The sequence below is a fragment of the Setaria viridis genome, chromosome 5 (assembly GCF_005286985.2).
Source record: "Setaria viridis chromosome 5, Setaria_viridis_v4.0, whole genome shotgun sequence".
Lineage (NCBI taxonomy): Eukaryota > Viridiplantae > Streptophyta > Magnoliopsida > Poales > Poaceae > Setaria > Setaria viridis.
The window spans coordinates 27,273,327-27,289,695 of record NC_048267.2 but is presented as its reverse complement, the minus strand read 5'-3'; the positions used below and the strand labels follow the sequence as shown (position 1 = coordinate 27,289,695).

Sequence of the window (16,369 nt, the reverse complement as noted above, 5' to 3'; positions counted from 1 at the left end):
AAATTTCTCCCGATCGCTGGACATGTGGTTGCTAGCACCGTTGTCAAGGTACCACGTGCTCCCGGCGGTCATGCCTCTTCCTGCTAGGTACAGCTTGGGAAGACTTTCTCCTCTGTCAAGAACACAGCCTCCTGTTGCGCTCCTTGTGTAACAACTCTACCTAAATTAAGTGCTTTTAACCCTAAACCAGTGATAAATCCTTAAGTTAAGAAGTGAAATGACCTTTATAAACCTAAGAAGCTCTTTTGGAGTTTGATTTAAAGCTTGAAATTCTATAGACAAACTTAAGTTTCTGCCCAAATAAGAGTTGTAAAACTTTTAAATTCCAACAACTTTTGTAAAAGGCACTTTGACCATTTCGGAGTGAAAGGAAGTCAAAAACAGCAACCAAAGCCGGCTTTCCTAAAGGATCCTGAAAATCTCTTAAGTCCTGGAATTCGAGTTTTCCTCCATCTTTGCAAGCTTTCATCTCCCGTTTTCCTATCTAAACTCGAGTCAGAGCCTTAATAGAAGTTGTAGTACCTCGAGAGTGTTCCAACTTCGTTACACTGACCCAGATCCAAATCGGACCCGAACTTGTTCAAAATCCCGATCAAAGTGAGGTAAACCAGTCAACTCAGCCCGGATGCCTTAAATCCTAAGTCTGGAATTCCAGATTTTTGGCTAACTTTGGCGTAAAATATCTTCGAATCCTTTCACAATCTAAACCAACACCCTAAACAAAGTTTGAAGAACGACCAGAGTTGAACAAGTTTGTTTAAGGGAGTTTCGGGAGTTGTGTTGAAAGATTCGGAGAAGGGTCGCTCCAAAGCTGGTCGGGCTTGCTGCCCGAAGGGAGCCTCGACGCCCGAGCATGTTCGCTCGCGCGCCGCGCGCCGCATGGCCGCCGGCCACCGGTAGCTCGCCGGCGCCCTATCACCAGCGCGACAGCGACAGGACGAGAGCCACGACGTCCAACCCGTGCCCGCGACAGGACGGAGCGAGCGCAGGGCTAGCCAATCACCGGTCGCGCGCAGGTCGCCTTCCGCCTGCCCCGGCTCTGCTCCGCCAACGCCGTTCTGCCCGTTCGCCGAGAAAGCTGAGACGCCCCCGACGTCCCGCGCCTCCGCCCGCTCGCCCAACCCCCAACGGTAGCCTTTCCGCCTCGCCCGCCCGACAGACCGGAAGCCCCAGACGCACGCCGCCCAAGGCCAATCGCCGCCGAAGACCACCCGGAGCTCCGCCTCCTCTGCCTAATGGCGTCGTCGGCCAATGGCCGCCTCGCCCGAGTACTCACCGCTCCCGGCCTTATCCTTTCCCCACCGGAGCCCTGCTTCGACCCTCCACGCCACCCCGGCCCTATAAAAGGGAACCCCCTCACCGGCAATGCCACCCTTTGCCACCGCCCGCACCTGCGCCGCCGCTTTCTCCTCTGTGCCCTGCTTTCTCCTCTGAGCCACCGCTTTCTCCCCGCGCCGCCGCTGAGCTTCCGTGGAGCTCACCCCTTGCGCCACCCTACACTCCGGCGACTTCGCCACCACCCTCAAGCCGTTTCTCCCAACACACCAGCCGCCCGCTACTCCACGCGATACTCGAGCTTGCTGGTGTCCGCAAGAAGCACCGCCGCTGCCGAACCACCGTCAAAGTCTCGCCGCTGCCCAAGCGTTAGCGCGTACAACTTCCCGCCCCAGCCTGCTCTATTCGGCCCCAAGGCTTCACCGGTAGACCTGGAGGTAAGCTACTTAACCTCCCTGTCCTTTCCGTCTCGCCCGACCCCTTTTTCTTTCCATCTCGCCCGACCCCTATCCTTTTTGTTTCGCCCGACCCTTTGTTTCGGTTCGCCCGACCCCTTTTCTTTTTATCTCGCCCGACCTTTTCCCGTTCGCCTCGCCCGACCCTACCAAGTTCGTCGACCCTTTCTCCGCCTCGCCCGAGGGCTCGGTTGTAACTTTTTCTTTGACCCGAGGGTATCAGCGAAATATTTTTGGGGATTCCTCTGTGTTGAGTCTGAGGACCTCGGTACGGTTTTCCTTAAACCTGAGGGTTAGACCCTAAGTTTTCCCCAATCCGACCCTCTCATCTTGCTCTCCACCAACAGAAGTTGAACTCCCCCACCTTTCCTGTAGCTTTGCTACAAGTGTCCGTGTTAAAACATGAGTGTGTTGAAATAACCATCTAAAATGTTTAACCCCTGCATTGCATTTCCGTGTAGAGTTGAATCTCGCCGACGGAACGTACGAGCTTCATCCAGCACCGGAAGAAGACCCCGCCGAGGAACTGCATCCCTGCGAAGGAGAGCCCGAACCGGAGCAAGACCCCGAGGACCCGCAAGCTTTTCCTGAAGGCAAGCCCCGGTGCATGAACTCCCTATTTTACTTTCATGCCACTTATTGATTACTTGATTGCGCATTTACGTTTCGAGGAGTTGTAATGAAACCTTAGATGCATAAACTTAGTACCTTGTCTGAATACTAGTTGCTAAGGTCGAGTAGTGCAATGCTTAATAGGTTTCGGTAAAGTCGAGTGATTTCCTGTCACTCGCGAGTTATAGGAGTTGAATGTTTCAGTTTTGTCGCAAGTATAAGGATGACGGACGGGGTCAGGCTTATGTTCGATACTTGGTGCATTGCCCCGTCTGTCTATATGAAAATGAACTAAGGTCGAAACGTGTCGGCGTTCGTGATCAAGTGTTTGAAAGTACTAATCTCATACCTAGTATGGGATGGGGAAGCCTAGTACCTGATTGAACTGGGGCGTGGCATACCTTCCGGCTGTCCTTGGAACATCGTTTCCATGGTGCATCATGTGGGTGCAAGTGCGGTCACAGTGCAGCAATAGGCCGGGAATGTGGAGCATTGCATGCCAAAGGAAGCTGGCCCTGACACGTGCCTAAGGGATCGATGGGGACGGCTGACAAATGAAGCGACCCTTCATGGTGCGCGGATGTCGTGAGATTAGGTTTGCCATGCATGGTTAATAAAATTCGAATCGATTCATCTGCCTCTCACAGATTGGGACTACTTGATCGCTATTCTGCATTGAGTAAAGATGGAACATGATGACGATTTTAATCTTGATGCTTGTTCAGTAATTGCTTGGAAACCATGTTTGTTTAGTATAAGTTGCTAATCTAGAATGGATAAAGAACATAGAACATGAGCTAAAATGTTGAAAGTAAGGACTGACTTTAGACGCTTTTGGCAAGAAATCCCCAGAGCCAGAAAGCCTTGCATGTCTAGGTCTCGGTCGTGTCTTTCCGACAGGTCAGTCTTGCTGAGTACTAGTTGCTCAGCCTTGTTGTGGCTAATCTCTTTCAGGTAATGTCAATAGCTTGGGTGTTGGTACCATTTGGCCGACCCAGCTTCCTCCAGGCTGGACCGTCGAGTGGGATCCTTCCTCGGATGGCGAAGGAAGGAATTTTTGATGTCATCATCGGCTCCGTCATGATGTCATGTATCGACGTTTAGCTTCGCTAGTTTTATTTGACTTCGAACCTTGCAAATTTCATTCTAAATTTCGAAAACTCTTATGTAATAAATTGTTAAACTATGTTGTCATGATGGAATATTGTAACCTCTGTGCTACTCACCTTCGCGTGAGCGATGCTTCTCGATCCTGTTATGTGGTTTATCGGAGGAAATCCGACGGTCGACCAAGTTGACTTGCTTAAAGTGCATAATCGCGTGTCAGGCGACTTCAATGCATTTTAGTCAGGTTAATTTGGGCGGTTCCGCCACAGCTGGTATCAGAGCTCGAAGCACAGCACGGAGAACAACAAACCTTAAAACTCTTTTTCTAACTAAAATTTGCAATAAGTAAAATCGAGAAGTTCGTAAGTTCGCTAAGGATGAGTTTAGTTCGAGGAGCCCTAGGGGATTTTGGAGTTGTTTTTGAGGTGGCTAATAGTTATTGGTTATCTTCTAACTTCCAGCACTTTTTGCCACGTCTATCATACGTGTGCTGAAATCCGCATCGCGAGTATGCGAAGGGTGATGGGAATTCGATTCCAACGAGCCTATCATCACGGTTGTTTCGCCCACGTCTATTATACGTGCGCAGGTTCCGTATGTTAATACATGCGAAGGATGATATGGTTCGATTCCAATAAGCCTATCATCACGGTTGTTCGCCCACGTTTGTTACACGTGTGCATGATTCCACATCACGAGAATGCGAAGGGTTATAGGATTCTATTCAAAGGAACCTATTTCCACGGTTGTTGCGCTGTCCATGCAGCGTTAAACGCATGGGTGCCATTTCTATAGTGAACGGTAATGATTGTGGACGCTTTCGTGAGTGCTGGCACGGAAGGTTCAAGCTGTGTTGTGTTTTTCTGCAGGTACACTAACAAACGTTGCGTTCGAAACGATGCCTAGTAACTCGACTAGTTATTATAGTGAGAGCCGTATTGTTGCCTTGCCACCGGCACTAACCACGTAAGTCCAAAGATTTTTAGCAATTATTTTTGGTTGAGAGGACGACTAGGACGTGCATGCATTCAGAAATAAAACCAAACTCGAGTACGTCGTAAAAAGTAATGCACCGCGTTAAGGATTGTCTAGCTGTCCTTTTTCCGCCATGCTAACTCTAGAAACTTTGTATAAGAAAGTTGTGTTAAAACTCCCAAGTAAAACTGCCGCAAGGTACTACCATTTGGGTTGAGAGTTGTGATCAGTTTGGTGACCCCCTGTTGGCTGTTGGCCCAAAGTGCACACCAGCGGAGTTTCTGCTGTTTCGACCACCTTAAGGACCTTTTCTGTGAGGAGTCCTTTAAGCAAAGTTTTTTAGGACTTAGTGAAGGACTTACTGGTAGATTTTTGGTTTTGTTAAGTCTCTGGTTTGGAAGAGGTATTCAGTTTATCTTGACTCGGTCTGAAGAATTCCAGCAGGTACACTTAATGGGAATCTGAGATTATCACCTTGTTAGGTTCTGTTCTAGCCCTACCTTTGAATACCAAACTTGTTACCCACTATCTAAAGAACATGCTGGTATAATTTGAGAAGTTTTGGAGGAATACTTGCTGAGTTATGAGCTTTTCTCTAACTGCTAGAAATCTGTTTGATTTCCAAGTGTTAGCTCCGTTTCTCACTTGACCTTTGGTTACAGATGGCGCAGCCCGTGCACGTTGCAGTCGGTACGGAGGGCACCACCTACTCACGGTGCCTTCACTACGAGGGTTTTCCAGCTGTGTTGTGGGACACTCTGCGCTCTTTCGGGTACCAGTCGCCGCTGGTTTATGCGGGCCGTGCGTACCAGTACCACGGGATTCCGCGGAGCTGAGAACACGTGCGGGTACCCCCGCCTCCGGATCAGCCACAGTGGCCGCTGTTGGAGGTAATGGCTGAGGGACACACGCTCCACGACGCTTGGGAGTTTGCAGCCTTGCAAACCTTGAGATCGTGCTAGACCCGATTGGGTTGTTCCCTGCCCGGGATACGAGGGACCCGAACTAGTTGGATTGTATGGAGCATATGGACTTGCTCGGGCTTATGGATCCTCAGCGCACGATTTTTGTTTCAGCTCGTTGCCTAAATGTGTTCTACAGGATGGTTGAGCTGCAGAGCTGAGCGATGGCTACGGTGATTGGGATGGCAGTGGCCAACCAGGTTGCCTTGTCTACCGTGCAGAGTGGCATGGTGGACCAGTCGCTCGAGCTAGTACAGAAGGATGTTCAGATTGCTGAGATGCAGGACAAGATTACTCATTTGGAGGAAGAGATTGTGGATATGGAGCACGATATGGAGATCTTGGCTGACCAGTTCTATGATGTGAACATGGAGCTGGCGAATGCCAATGAGCACTTGCAGGAGCATCACAATGAGCTTAATGCCATCCACGCCTTAGAGGTGCAGCTGGATGAGCAAATGGCCCAGGAGGAGGAGCCTGAGGAGATCGAAGGCTTTTCGAGCATGGACTATGAGAATGCCTCACCGCAGCCTCCAATTGGTGATGCTCACTCTCCGGTCCTTAGCTTTGCCTCCGTGGGCAACCTCGACGACTTCTAGTTATGGCAAACTAAGTTGAGCGGTTCTATTTTGTTTTTGATTGTACTCCTCGGCGACCTATATTTTTGGCCAATGATGTAATAGGTTAGCCTTGAGTTGAGTACTCCTCCTGTATGTTAAGACCAGCAGTGAAATGATCTTGGTGAAAGCAGTTCCTGTTTTCCTTTCACTCTTGACTCTACTTCTGACCCTTGCGACACGCCGTGGATGCCAAGCTGTGTGGGTTTTAGTGCTGTGACCACACACCCGTCTCCTGTGGGCCTGTCCAAAGCTGACCGACCCCGAGTCGCGAGGTCGGACGCGCCCGACCCCTCGCGGATGGTCTCCGCCCCGCCCGACCCCTCGCGGCAGGTCTCCGCCTCACCCGACCCCGGGATGAAAAGCTCCGTTTCGTCCGACCCCATGTTGAAAGGTCTCCGCCTCGTCCGACCCCGTGTTGAGAAGCTTCGTTTCGCCCGACCCCGGCACTTGAGGTCGGAATTAGTGGGACCCTAAAGATAAGGTTTTGGCTCGCCCAAGGGTGTGTGCAGACCAACCAGGGAGACACCGGATCTTGTGGACCCTACAAAACGTGGATCAAAATACCTTTCCGATCGGTAACAAGGATAAAATGACGCTGCAGGAACGGGCTAGTTGCTAGCTAAGATATGTGCATCTCCTTAATAAGGATATGTGTTGGGTTGCAAAAGTTGCATTTGCAGAATTAACACATACATTCCCACATTATTGGAATACTGCTGAGGTTATGGAACTAATGGAAAGGTGAATCTTGCGGATGGCGCATCGCACACACTCCGGCTCCGTTCCCAGTGGCAGCAAGGTGCCTCCCCCACCTCCGCCTCCGACCACCCTCGAGTCGATCTTGGCAGCCCAGACCGAGCTGTTGAGGCACATCGCTCAGGGGCAGCAGCAGCAGCCCCAAGGAGGAAGGGCCCATCATCAGCCACATGTTGCTCGCTATGAGGATTTTCTGGGGACCCAGCCTCCTCTATTTCACAAGACGGAGGACCCACTTGACGCCGATGCCTGGATTCGCGCTATCGAGTCCAAGTTCTCCCTTCTCACCGCATATTGCCCGGATAAGAACAAGGTTCGGTTCGCCGCGCAACAGTTGCGTGGTTCTGCTCTTCTATGGTGGGAACACTACCACGCCATGCAGCCGGCCGACCACGTCGTCGGCTGGGAGGAATTCAAGATGGCGTTCAGGGGCCATCACATCCATGAGGGTCTTCTGGAGCGCAAGCTCAATGAGTTCCTGGCTCTCACCCAGGGAGGCCGCGATGTCCTGCACTATGCACAGGCTTTCAACGACCTGTGTCGCTATGCAGGCTATCATGCGGACTCCGATGAAAAGAAGAGGGACCGCTTCCGTAGAGGCTGAACCCCATCAAAGTGGGTTCCTACAATGAACTGGTGAACCTGGCAATTTCCCAGGAAGATTGCATGAAGGCTCTCAAGGCCGACATGAAGAGAAAGGCCCCAATGCCGGCACCCAGCCCGCCTGCCCAGAAGTACAGAATGGTTCCCCCACAAGCGCCTCGCAGGCCTGCACAGCCTGGAAGATGGGTTGCTCGACCTCCACCACAGGCAGCACCTCGTTTCCCCGGTTTCCAGCCGCAAGGGCCCCGCCCTGCTCTCCCGATGCCACTGCGCCCGGTCACTGGAAACCGCTGTTTCACTTGCGGGAACTCAGGACACTTCGCCAAGGACTGCCCCCGCAACCAGAATCAACGACCCGGTCAGAACAATATATCGGGCAACAAGGGGAAGAAGCTTTCCACACCTTGAGGCAATTATTGACTTCTGCGCCAGTTTTAGCTCAGCCCGACACCACTAGGCCATTTGATGTGTATTGCGATGCCTCTGGCACTGGACTTGGTTGTGTTCTTATGCAAGGCAGCCGAGTCATTGCCTATGCCTCGCGAGCGTTACGGCCACATGAGTTGAACTACCCTACTCATGATCTTGAGTTAGCGGCAGTCGTTCATGCTTTGAAAATGTGGAGGCATTATCTCAGGGGAACCTGATGCAACATCTATACAGATCACAAGAGTCTTAATTATATTTTCACTCAAGCATACCTCAATATGCGCCAGCGGAGATGGTTAGAATTAATGAAGGATTATGACCTAGAAGTGCATTATCACCCAGGAAAAGCCAACGTAGTTGCAGATGCACTCAGCCGCAAGGTCCATTGTAACTGCTTATCGGCGGTTAGTTATGCCGAGATCCTGTGTCACGAAATGGCTAAATTCAACTTGGAAATTGTTCCACATGGCACCTTAAGTCATATTTCTCTGGAGCCCACCCTGCTTGACCAAATAATTCTAGCACAGCTAGAGGACAAAGAGATAAACCTGATCAAAGCGAAACTTGCACAGGAGGATGAAGGATATAAACGTTTCCGATGGGATTGGAAAGGAGTGGTACTTTATGAAACTCGACTTGTAGTTCCAAATGATCCCGAGCTTAAGAAACAAATTCTGGACGAAGCACACCTGTCCAAGTTCTCGATTCACCCCGGCAGTACCAAGATGTATCACGACCTCCGACAAAATTTCTGGTGGAGTGGGATGAAACCCGACATTGCTCGATATGTTTCAGAGTGCGATACCTGTCAACGAGTTAAGGCAAGCCACATGAGGGTAGCTGGCCCCTTGCAGCCGCTGCCTATTCCCTCGTGGAAATGGGAAGACATAAGCATGGACTTTATAGTCGGACTACCCAATACCTCTTGCAAGCATGACTCCATATGGGTTATAGTAGACCGACTAACCAAAACGGCACATTTCCTTCCAGTACACACCACCCACACCATACAGAAATATGCAGAACTGTACCTTGATTGGATTGTTTCCTTGCATGGTGTACCTAAAACGATCATCTCTGATCGAGGTAGTCAGTTTGTAGCACGCTTTTGGGAGCAGTTGCAGTTTTCACTTGGCACGAAATTGATCCGCAGTTCCACATATCACCCTCAGACCGATGGGCAAACTGAAAAGGATTAATCAGATTTTGGAAGATATGTTGCGCGCCTGTACTATTCATTATGACAAGAACTGGGATAAGTGTTTGCCATTAGCGAAATTCTCCTACAACAATAGTTACCAAGCTAGCCTGAAAATGGCACCTTTCGAGGCCTTGTATGGACGTAGATGCCGAACCCCACTGAGCTGGTCGCAACCCGGAGAGAGAACGGTGTATGGACCTGACCTGGTCATAGAGGCCGAAGAAAAAGTGAGAGTCATCCGCGAAAATCTCAAGGCCGCCCAATCTCGATAGAAGAGCTATTCCGATCAAAGAATAAGACCCATCCAATTTAAGGTTGGAGATTTTGTATACCTACGGGTTTCACCGACCAAAGGCGTACAACATTTTGGAGTAAAGGGAAAGTTAGCTCTGCGCTATAATGGTCCCTATGAGATCGTAGAGGCGTATGGACCCGTAGCGTACCGAGTAAAACTTCCAGAGAAGATTGCAGCGATACACGATGTTTTCCATGTCTCGCAACTCAAGATGTGCATCAGGATTCCAGCTGAGATCATTACCCCGGAAGAATTGGAGATTGAACCCAATTTATCGTATAAGGAGTATCCAGTTAAGATCCTTGACCGGAAGGAAAGACACACTCGTCGGCAAATGGTCAAGATGTACAAAATTCAATGGAGTCACCATACAGAAGACGAAGTGACATGGGAGATGAAAGAATATCTCAACGCTAACTTCCGCGGTTTTCTTTTTGGTCAAGGAGGTATGTTGCACCAGCCACACTAGTTCTTTCTACACTTGAATCTCGGGGCGAGATTCCTTTAAGGGGGGTAGGCTGTAACAACTCTACCTAAATTAAGTGCTTTTAACCCTAAACCAGTGATAAATCCTTAAGTTAAGAAGTGAAATGACCTTTATAAACCTAAGAAGCTCTTTTGGAGTTTGATTTAAAGCTTGAAATTCTATAGACAAACTTAAGTTTCTGCCCAAATAAGAGTTGTAAAACTTTTAAATTCCAACAACTTTTGTTAAAGGCACTTTGACCATTTCGGAGTGAAAGGAAGTCAAAAATAGCAACCAAAGCCGGCTTTCCTAAAGGACCCTGAAAATCTCTTAAGTCCTGGAATTCGAGTTTTCCTCCATCTTTGCAAGCTTTCATCTCCCGTTTTCCTATCTAAACTCGAGTCAGAGCCTTAATAGAAGTTGTAGTACCTCGAGAGTGTTCCAACTTTGTTACACTGACCAAGATCCAAATCGGACCCAAACTTGTTCAAAATCCCGATCAAAGTGAGGTAAACCAGTCAACTCACCCCGGATGCCTTAAATCCTAAGTCTGGAGTTCCAGATTTTTGGCTAACTTTAGCGTAAAATATCTTCGAATCCTTTCACAATCTAAACCAACACCTTAAACAAAGTTTGAAGAACGACCAGAGTTGAACAAGTTTGTTTAAGGGAGTTTTGGGAGTTGTGTTGAAAGATTCGGAGAAGGATCGCTCCAAAGCTAGTCGGGCTTGCTGCCCGAAGGGAGCCTCGACGCCCGCGCACCCGAGCATGTTCGCTCGCGCGCCGCATGCCGCGTGGCCGCCGGCCACCGGCAGCTCGCCGGCGCCCTATCACCAGCGCGACAGCGACAGGACGAGAGCCACGGCGCCCAACCCGCGCCCGCGATAGGACGGAGCGAGCGCAGGGCTAGCCAATCGCCGGCCGCGCGCAGGTCGCCTTCCGCCTGCCCCGGCTCTGCTCCGCCAACCCCGTTCCGCCCGTTCGCCGAGAAAGCTGAGATGCCCCCGACATCCCGCGCCTCCGCCCGCCCGACAGACCGGAAGCCCCAGACGCGCGCCGCCCAAGGCCAGTCGCCGCCGAAGACCACCCAGAGCTCCGCCTCCTCTGCCCAATGGCATCGTCAGCCAATGGCCGCCTCGCCCGAGCACTCGCCGCTCCTGGCCTTATCCTTTCCTCACCGGAGCCCCGCCTCGACCCTCCGCGCCACCCCGGCCCTATAAAAGGTAACCCCCTCACCGGCAATGCCACCCCTTGCCACCACCCGCACCTGACCCGCCGCTTTCTCCTCTGGGTCTTGCTTTCTCCTCTAAGCCACCGCTTTCTCCCCGTGCCACCGCTGAGCTTCCGTGGAGCTCACCCCTTGCGCCACCCCACACTCCAGCGACTTCGCCGCCACCCTCAAGCCGTTTCTCCCAACACACCAGCCGCCCGCTCCTCCACGCGGTACTCGAGCTTGCTGGTGTCCGCAAGAAGCACCGCCGCAGCCGGACCACCGTCAAAGTCTCGCCGCTGCCCAAGCGTTAGCGCGTACAACTTCCCGCCCCAGCCTGCTCCTGTTCGGCCCCAAGGCTTCACCGGTAGACCTGGAGGTAAGCTAGTTAACCTCCCTGTCCTTTCCGTCTCGCCCGACCCCTTTTTCTTTCCGTCTCGCCCGACCCCTGTCCTTTTCAATTCGCCCGACCCTTTGTTTCGGTTCGCTCGACAACTTTTCTTTTCGTCTCGCCCGACCTTATCCTGTTCGCCTCGCCCGACCCTGCCAAGTTCGCCGACCCTTTCTCCACCTCACCTGAGGGCTCGGTTGTAACTTTTTCTTTGACCCGAGGGTATCGGTGAAATATTTTCGGGGATATCTCTGTGTTGAGTCTTAGGACCTCGGTACGGTTTTCCTTAAACCTGAGGGTCAGACCCTAAGTTTTCCCCAATCCGACCCTCTCATCTTGCTCTCCACCAACAGAAGTTGAACTCCCCCACCTTTCCTGTAGCTTTGCTACAAGTGTCCGTGTTAAAACATGAGTGTGTTGAAATAACCATCTAAAATGTTTAACCCCTGCATTGCATTTCCGTGTAGAGTTGAATCTCGCCAACGGAACGTACGAGCTTTATCCAGCACCGGAAGAAGACCCAGGAACTGCATCCCTACGAAGGAGAGCCCGAACCGGAGCAAGACCCCGAGGACCCGCAAGCTTTTCCTGAAGGCAAGCCCCGGTGCATGAACTCCCTATTTTACTTTCATGCCACTTATTGATTACTTGATTGCGCATTTACGTTTCGAGGAGTTGTAATGAAACCTTAGATGCATAAACTTAGTACCTTGTCTGAATACTAGTTGCTAAGGTCGAGTAGTGCAATGCTTAATAGGTTTCGGTAAAAGTCGAGTGATTTCCTGTCACTCGCGAGTTATAGGAGTTGAATGTTTCAGTTTTGTCGCAACTATAAGGATGACGGACGGGGTCAAGCTTGTGTTCGATACTTGGTGGATTGCCCCGTCTGTCTATATGAAAATGAACTAAGGTCGAAACGTGTCGGCGTTCGTGATCAAGTGTTTGAAAGTACTAATCTCATACCTAGTATGGGATGGGAAAGCCTAGTACCTGATTGAACTGGGGCGTGGCATACCTTCCGGCTGTCCTTGGAACATCGTTCCCATGGTGCATCATGTGGGTGCAAGTGCGGTCACAGTGCAGCAATAGGCCGGGACTGTGGAGCATTGCATGCCAAAGGAAGCTGGCCCTGACACGTGCCTAAGGGATCGATGGGGACGGCTGACAAATGAAGCGACCCTTCGTGGTGTGCGAATGTCGTGAGATTAGGTTTGCCATGCATGGTTTATAAAATTCGAATCGATTCGTCTGCCTCTCACAGATTGGGACTACTTGATCGCTATTCTGCATTGAGTAAAGATGGAACATGATGACGATTTTAATCTTGATGCTTGTTCAGTAATTGCTTGGAAACCATGTTTGTTTAGTATAAGTTGCAAATCTAGAATGGATAAAGAACATAGAACATGAGCTAAAATGTTGAAAGTAAGGACTGACTTTAGACGCTTTTGGCAAGAAATCCCCAGAGCCAGAAAGCCTTGCATGTCTAGGTCTCGGTCGTGTCTTTCCGACGGGTCAGTCTTGCTGAGTACTAGTTGCTCAGCCTTGTTGTGGCTAATCTCTTTCAGGTAATGTCAATAGCTTGGGTGTTGGTACCACTTGGCCGACCCAGCTTCCTCCAGGCTGGACCGTCGAGTGGGATCCTTCCTCGGATGGCGAAGGAATTTTTGATGTCATGATCGGCTCCATCATGATGTCATGTATCGACGTTTAGCTTCCGCTAGTTTTATTTGACTTCGAACCTTGCAAATTTCGTTCTAAATTTCGAAAACTCTGATGTAATAAATTGTTGAACTATGTTGTCATGATGGAATGTTGTAACCTCTGTGCTACTCACCTTCGCGTGAGCGATGCTTCTCAATCTTGTTATGTGGTTTATCGGAGGAAATCCGACGGTCGACCAAGTTGACTTGCTTAAAGTGCATAATCGCGTGTCAGGCGACTTCAATGCATTTTAGTCAGGTTAATTTGGGCGGTACCGCCACACCTTGCACCTGCTCGCACGGTGTCAGCTCCTCCGACATCACGAGCAGAAGTGCTTGTTCCACATCATTCGCATGGGCATGGTGTGCCTCTTCTTCCTTCTTCAGCTCCTTGCATTGGCTGGTGTAGTTGCCGTAGTTGCGACAGTTGAAACACTGGATGTGACTTTTGTCATGTGTGCCACCACCTACCGCTTCCTTCCCCGTCGAGTTTTCATACCCACCGCGCCCTCAGCCACGAGCACTCGTGTCCGGTGACTTGCCCTTGCCGGAGCCCTCGCCGACCGCTTTCTTCTGGCGTGCCTCCAACTCCTCCTGATTGAGGAGGAGTTGCCCGTCTATAGTCGCGCCCCCTATGGGACGAAGCGTTCGCTCCTCAAACACCTTGAGTTGGTCCACCGCCTCCTTGAACGCCAGCTTGGAAAGGTCGAAGAACTGCTCGATGCCGGCGATGACAGTGATGAAATGCTCAGGAACTGTGTCGAACAACTTCTTCACGAGCGCAGCATCGTCAAGAGTACCGCCCAGGTTACTGTACTTGACTGACATGGCTGACAGTCTCCCAGCGTACTGATCCATTGACTCATCCTCCTTCATGCGCATGTTGTAGAAGTCGCTCTTCAACATCTGTAGTCGTGAATCTCTAACACTATCGGCAATTTTCTTGTTCGCCACCTGCATGAGAAGATCTTCCGGCAGGCACTGACTTTGCCTTCTTGTCCTTCCTGACATCAACGGCCATCTCGATCGCCGGCTCGATCACCTCCCAGACCTTCTGGTCCTCCATCATTGCCTTGACTTGGATCCTCTAGCTGGTGTAGTTCCTCGCGGTGAGCTACGGATACACATACCGCTCGTCACTGTGGGAACCTTCTGCACCGATGACGATGGACATCAAATTGAATCGGGCAAACTTGGGTATGCACTGACCTAAGCTCTGATACCAAATGTTAGCAATCAAGGATCACAGTGACAAACCCAAAATCACACACACAAACACACACGAATTTTGGAATTGGTTTATTTTAGAGATTAGAGCTATTTTCCTCTGATGAGATTACAACTGAAAACAGGAACTCTATTTTTCTCGTCTGAAAAAAAAACTAACAATACACTACTTATACCAGCAGTGATTACAGGAATAGAAACCGCTAAAACTTAGCTACGACCAAATAAAACGGGACTACATGCAACCGCATGAATTATTCTTCAGCTAAACTAACACTACCGAGATGCTTGGCGCATGATGTCCACCTGAGCACCTTCCTCGCCACCTCCTGCTTTAGAGCCTGAAGAAGCGTTCGACCTAAAGACTCGCTGCATCCAAAGCCACCACTGTCCCCACCTGCACATACAGGATTAAGTCCAACACTCGCCGCCTCACCGTCACTGAGCCGCGCTCGAGCTCGCCGGTGCCACTTTGCTCGCGCACGCCACCCCATGCGTGCCGTCGTGGGGAGCCATGGCGACCTATGCCATTGCCATGGGGGCACGCCTTCACCATGGCTGTGGGGATGGCCTCTGCTATGGCAGCCAAACGCGCGCCGGAGCTGCGGCGCTAAGGTCGCCGGTGGCTGCCGCGATGCCATCCGAACACGTGTCTCTCCGGTGTGCGTAGGGGCCATCGTCTCCTCACCTCCGGCTACTTCTGCTGCCGCGCCAACATCTTCCGCAAAGAGGAACAAAAAGAAGAGAGAGAAATGTAGGGAGAGACGGAGGGGGGAGAGGACGCGTGAGTGGGCCCCACCAGCAACTCGTAGTCCGTTCGAGCTGACCGCGGAAATAAGAGATAGCTCCTCTCTTTTTTCCTCAACTCTCTCTCTTCCACATAGTCAAAATGCTGCGTTGGAACTTTATGAGCCAGCTGAGGTGTGCGAGGCCAAATCCTTTTTAAAGGGCGACGTAAGGTTACACCTGACCAACAATGTTCGAGTTCTCGACTTGGCACTAGTGCTCGTATTTTTCTGGATTTATTTTAGGATTTAATCGGCGCTATTCTTCCAGTGGTAGAGGATGTGCCCGTCGACAGCGAGGTGCTAGTGGTGACTTCGTCAATCTCAAGGATTGCTAGCTCAGTCTTTCGAAGATGTTCATATGGATAGAGTTGCGTGCGTGAGTTCGTAGAGGCGAGTGTGCGTACGTGTATGTGAACGTCTGCGTTTGTACTGTGTGATTCAAAAAAAATAACAATACTTCAAGCTAATCTTAGTGACTATAGGTAGTTTGTTGTCTTATAGCAACTCCAAGAGAGTTGCTATATGCCTCTCTAAGCTAAAATTTGGCAAAGTAAAAATTCGTGGTCCAACAGAACTCTTATTCGAGTTGCTATTGTGTCCAGCTTGCTAAAATTCTCCTCCCACTGGTCAAACTTGGCAAGCCAATTTGGCTTGCCAAGTGTGGGCCCCACGCTCCCAACCACACCATCAGTCCCCGATCTCGCGCCACCACCCCTGTTGCTGTGCCGCCGCCGATCTCGCGCCACTGCGACTACCGCGTAGCGAGCCCCCTTCCTCCGATGACGACGCACGCATCTGCACCTCCTTCCTCCTCTGTCCGCTGCAAACCGGCAGACGCCTTTGACGCTGGCCTGGTCTCGCTCCAGTGCCCCCGCTAGCCTAGTCTCCTCCAGCGCCTGCACATCGCCACCGCCGTTCACCACCGCCCCGGCCTGCCTCCCGTGCCTGCGCAGCCACTGCCATTTGGGGTGGGGTGGAGCAGTGGCTAGACCGGCAGGCGCGGCCGGTGACGGGCCATCATCGGGACGGAGAGCAAGAGAGAGGAGAGCATGAGAGAAGAGGTGACCGAGAGGATGAGATAGCACAGAGAGAGTATAAGAGAGCGCAGAGAGGCACCTACTAGATAAAGAGTATCGACGGTGGAAAGAAAAAGAAACAAGGAAAAGAAAAAAGAATGGAAAGGAAAAAATAAATAGAAAGAAAAAGAAAAGAAAAACATATAAATGATATATAGAGAGAGGGGGGTTTACAGCTAGCTATTGGGATTTGAAGATTGGGAAATTGATAGTATGTT

The 16,369-nt window shown here is 50.8% G+C and overlaps 1 protein-coding gene across 1 annotated transcript; it reads right to left on the bottom strand.

The window, feature by feature from the left end:
• Positions 1-13,570: 13,570 nt before the first annotated feature.
• Positions 13,571-14,126, bottom strand: LOC140222863 (uncharacterized). Its single transcript, XM_072293988.1, has 2 exons — positions 14,052-14,126; positions 13,571-13,966 (listed from the first exon to the last, which is right to left on the bottom strand). The coding sequence occupies exons 1-2, from the start codon at positions 14,124-14,126 to the stop codon at positions 13,571-13,573; spliced, it is 471 nt and encodes a 156-aa protein (XP_072150089.1).
• Positions 14,127-16,369: the final 2,243 nt, after the last annotated feature.

What these genes read in the sequence shown, in the direction of transcription:
- LOC140222863 (XM_072293988.1), bottom strand. Translation starts at nt 14,126, where the DNA reads ATGGAGGACCAGAAGGTCTGGGAGGTGATCGAGCCGGCGATCGAGATG. An exon ending in ATGTCAGGAAGGACAAGAAG is followed by an intron (nt 13,967 to 14,051) that starts GCAAAGTCAGTG and finishes TCACGACTACAG; the next exon opens with ATGTTGAAGAGCGACTTCTA.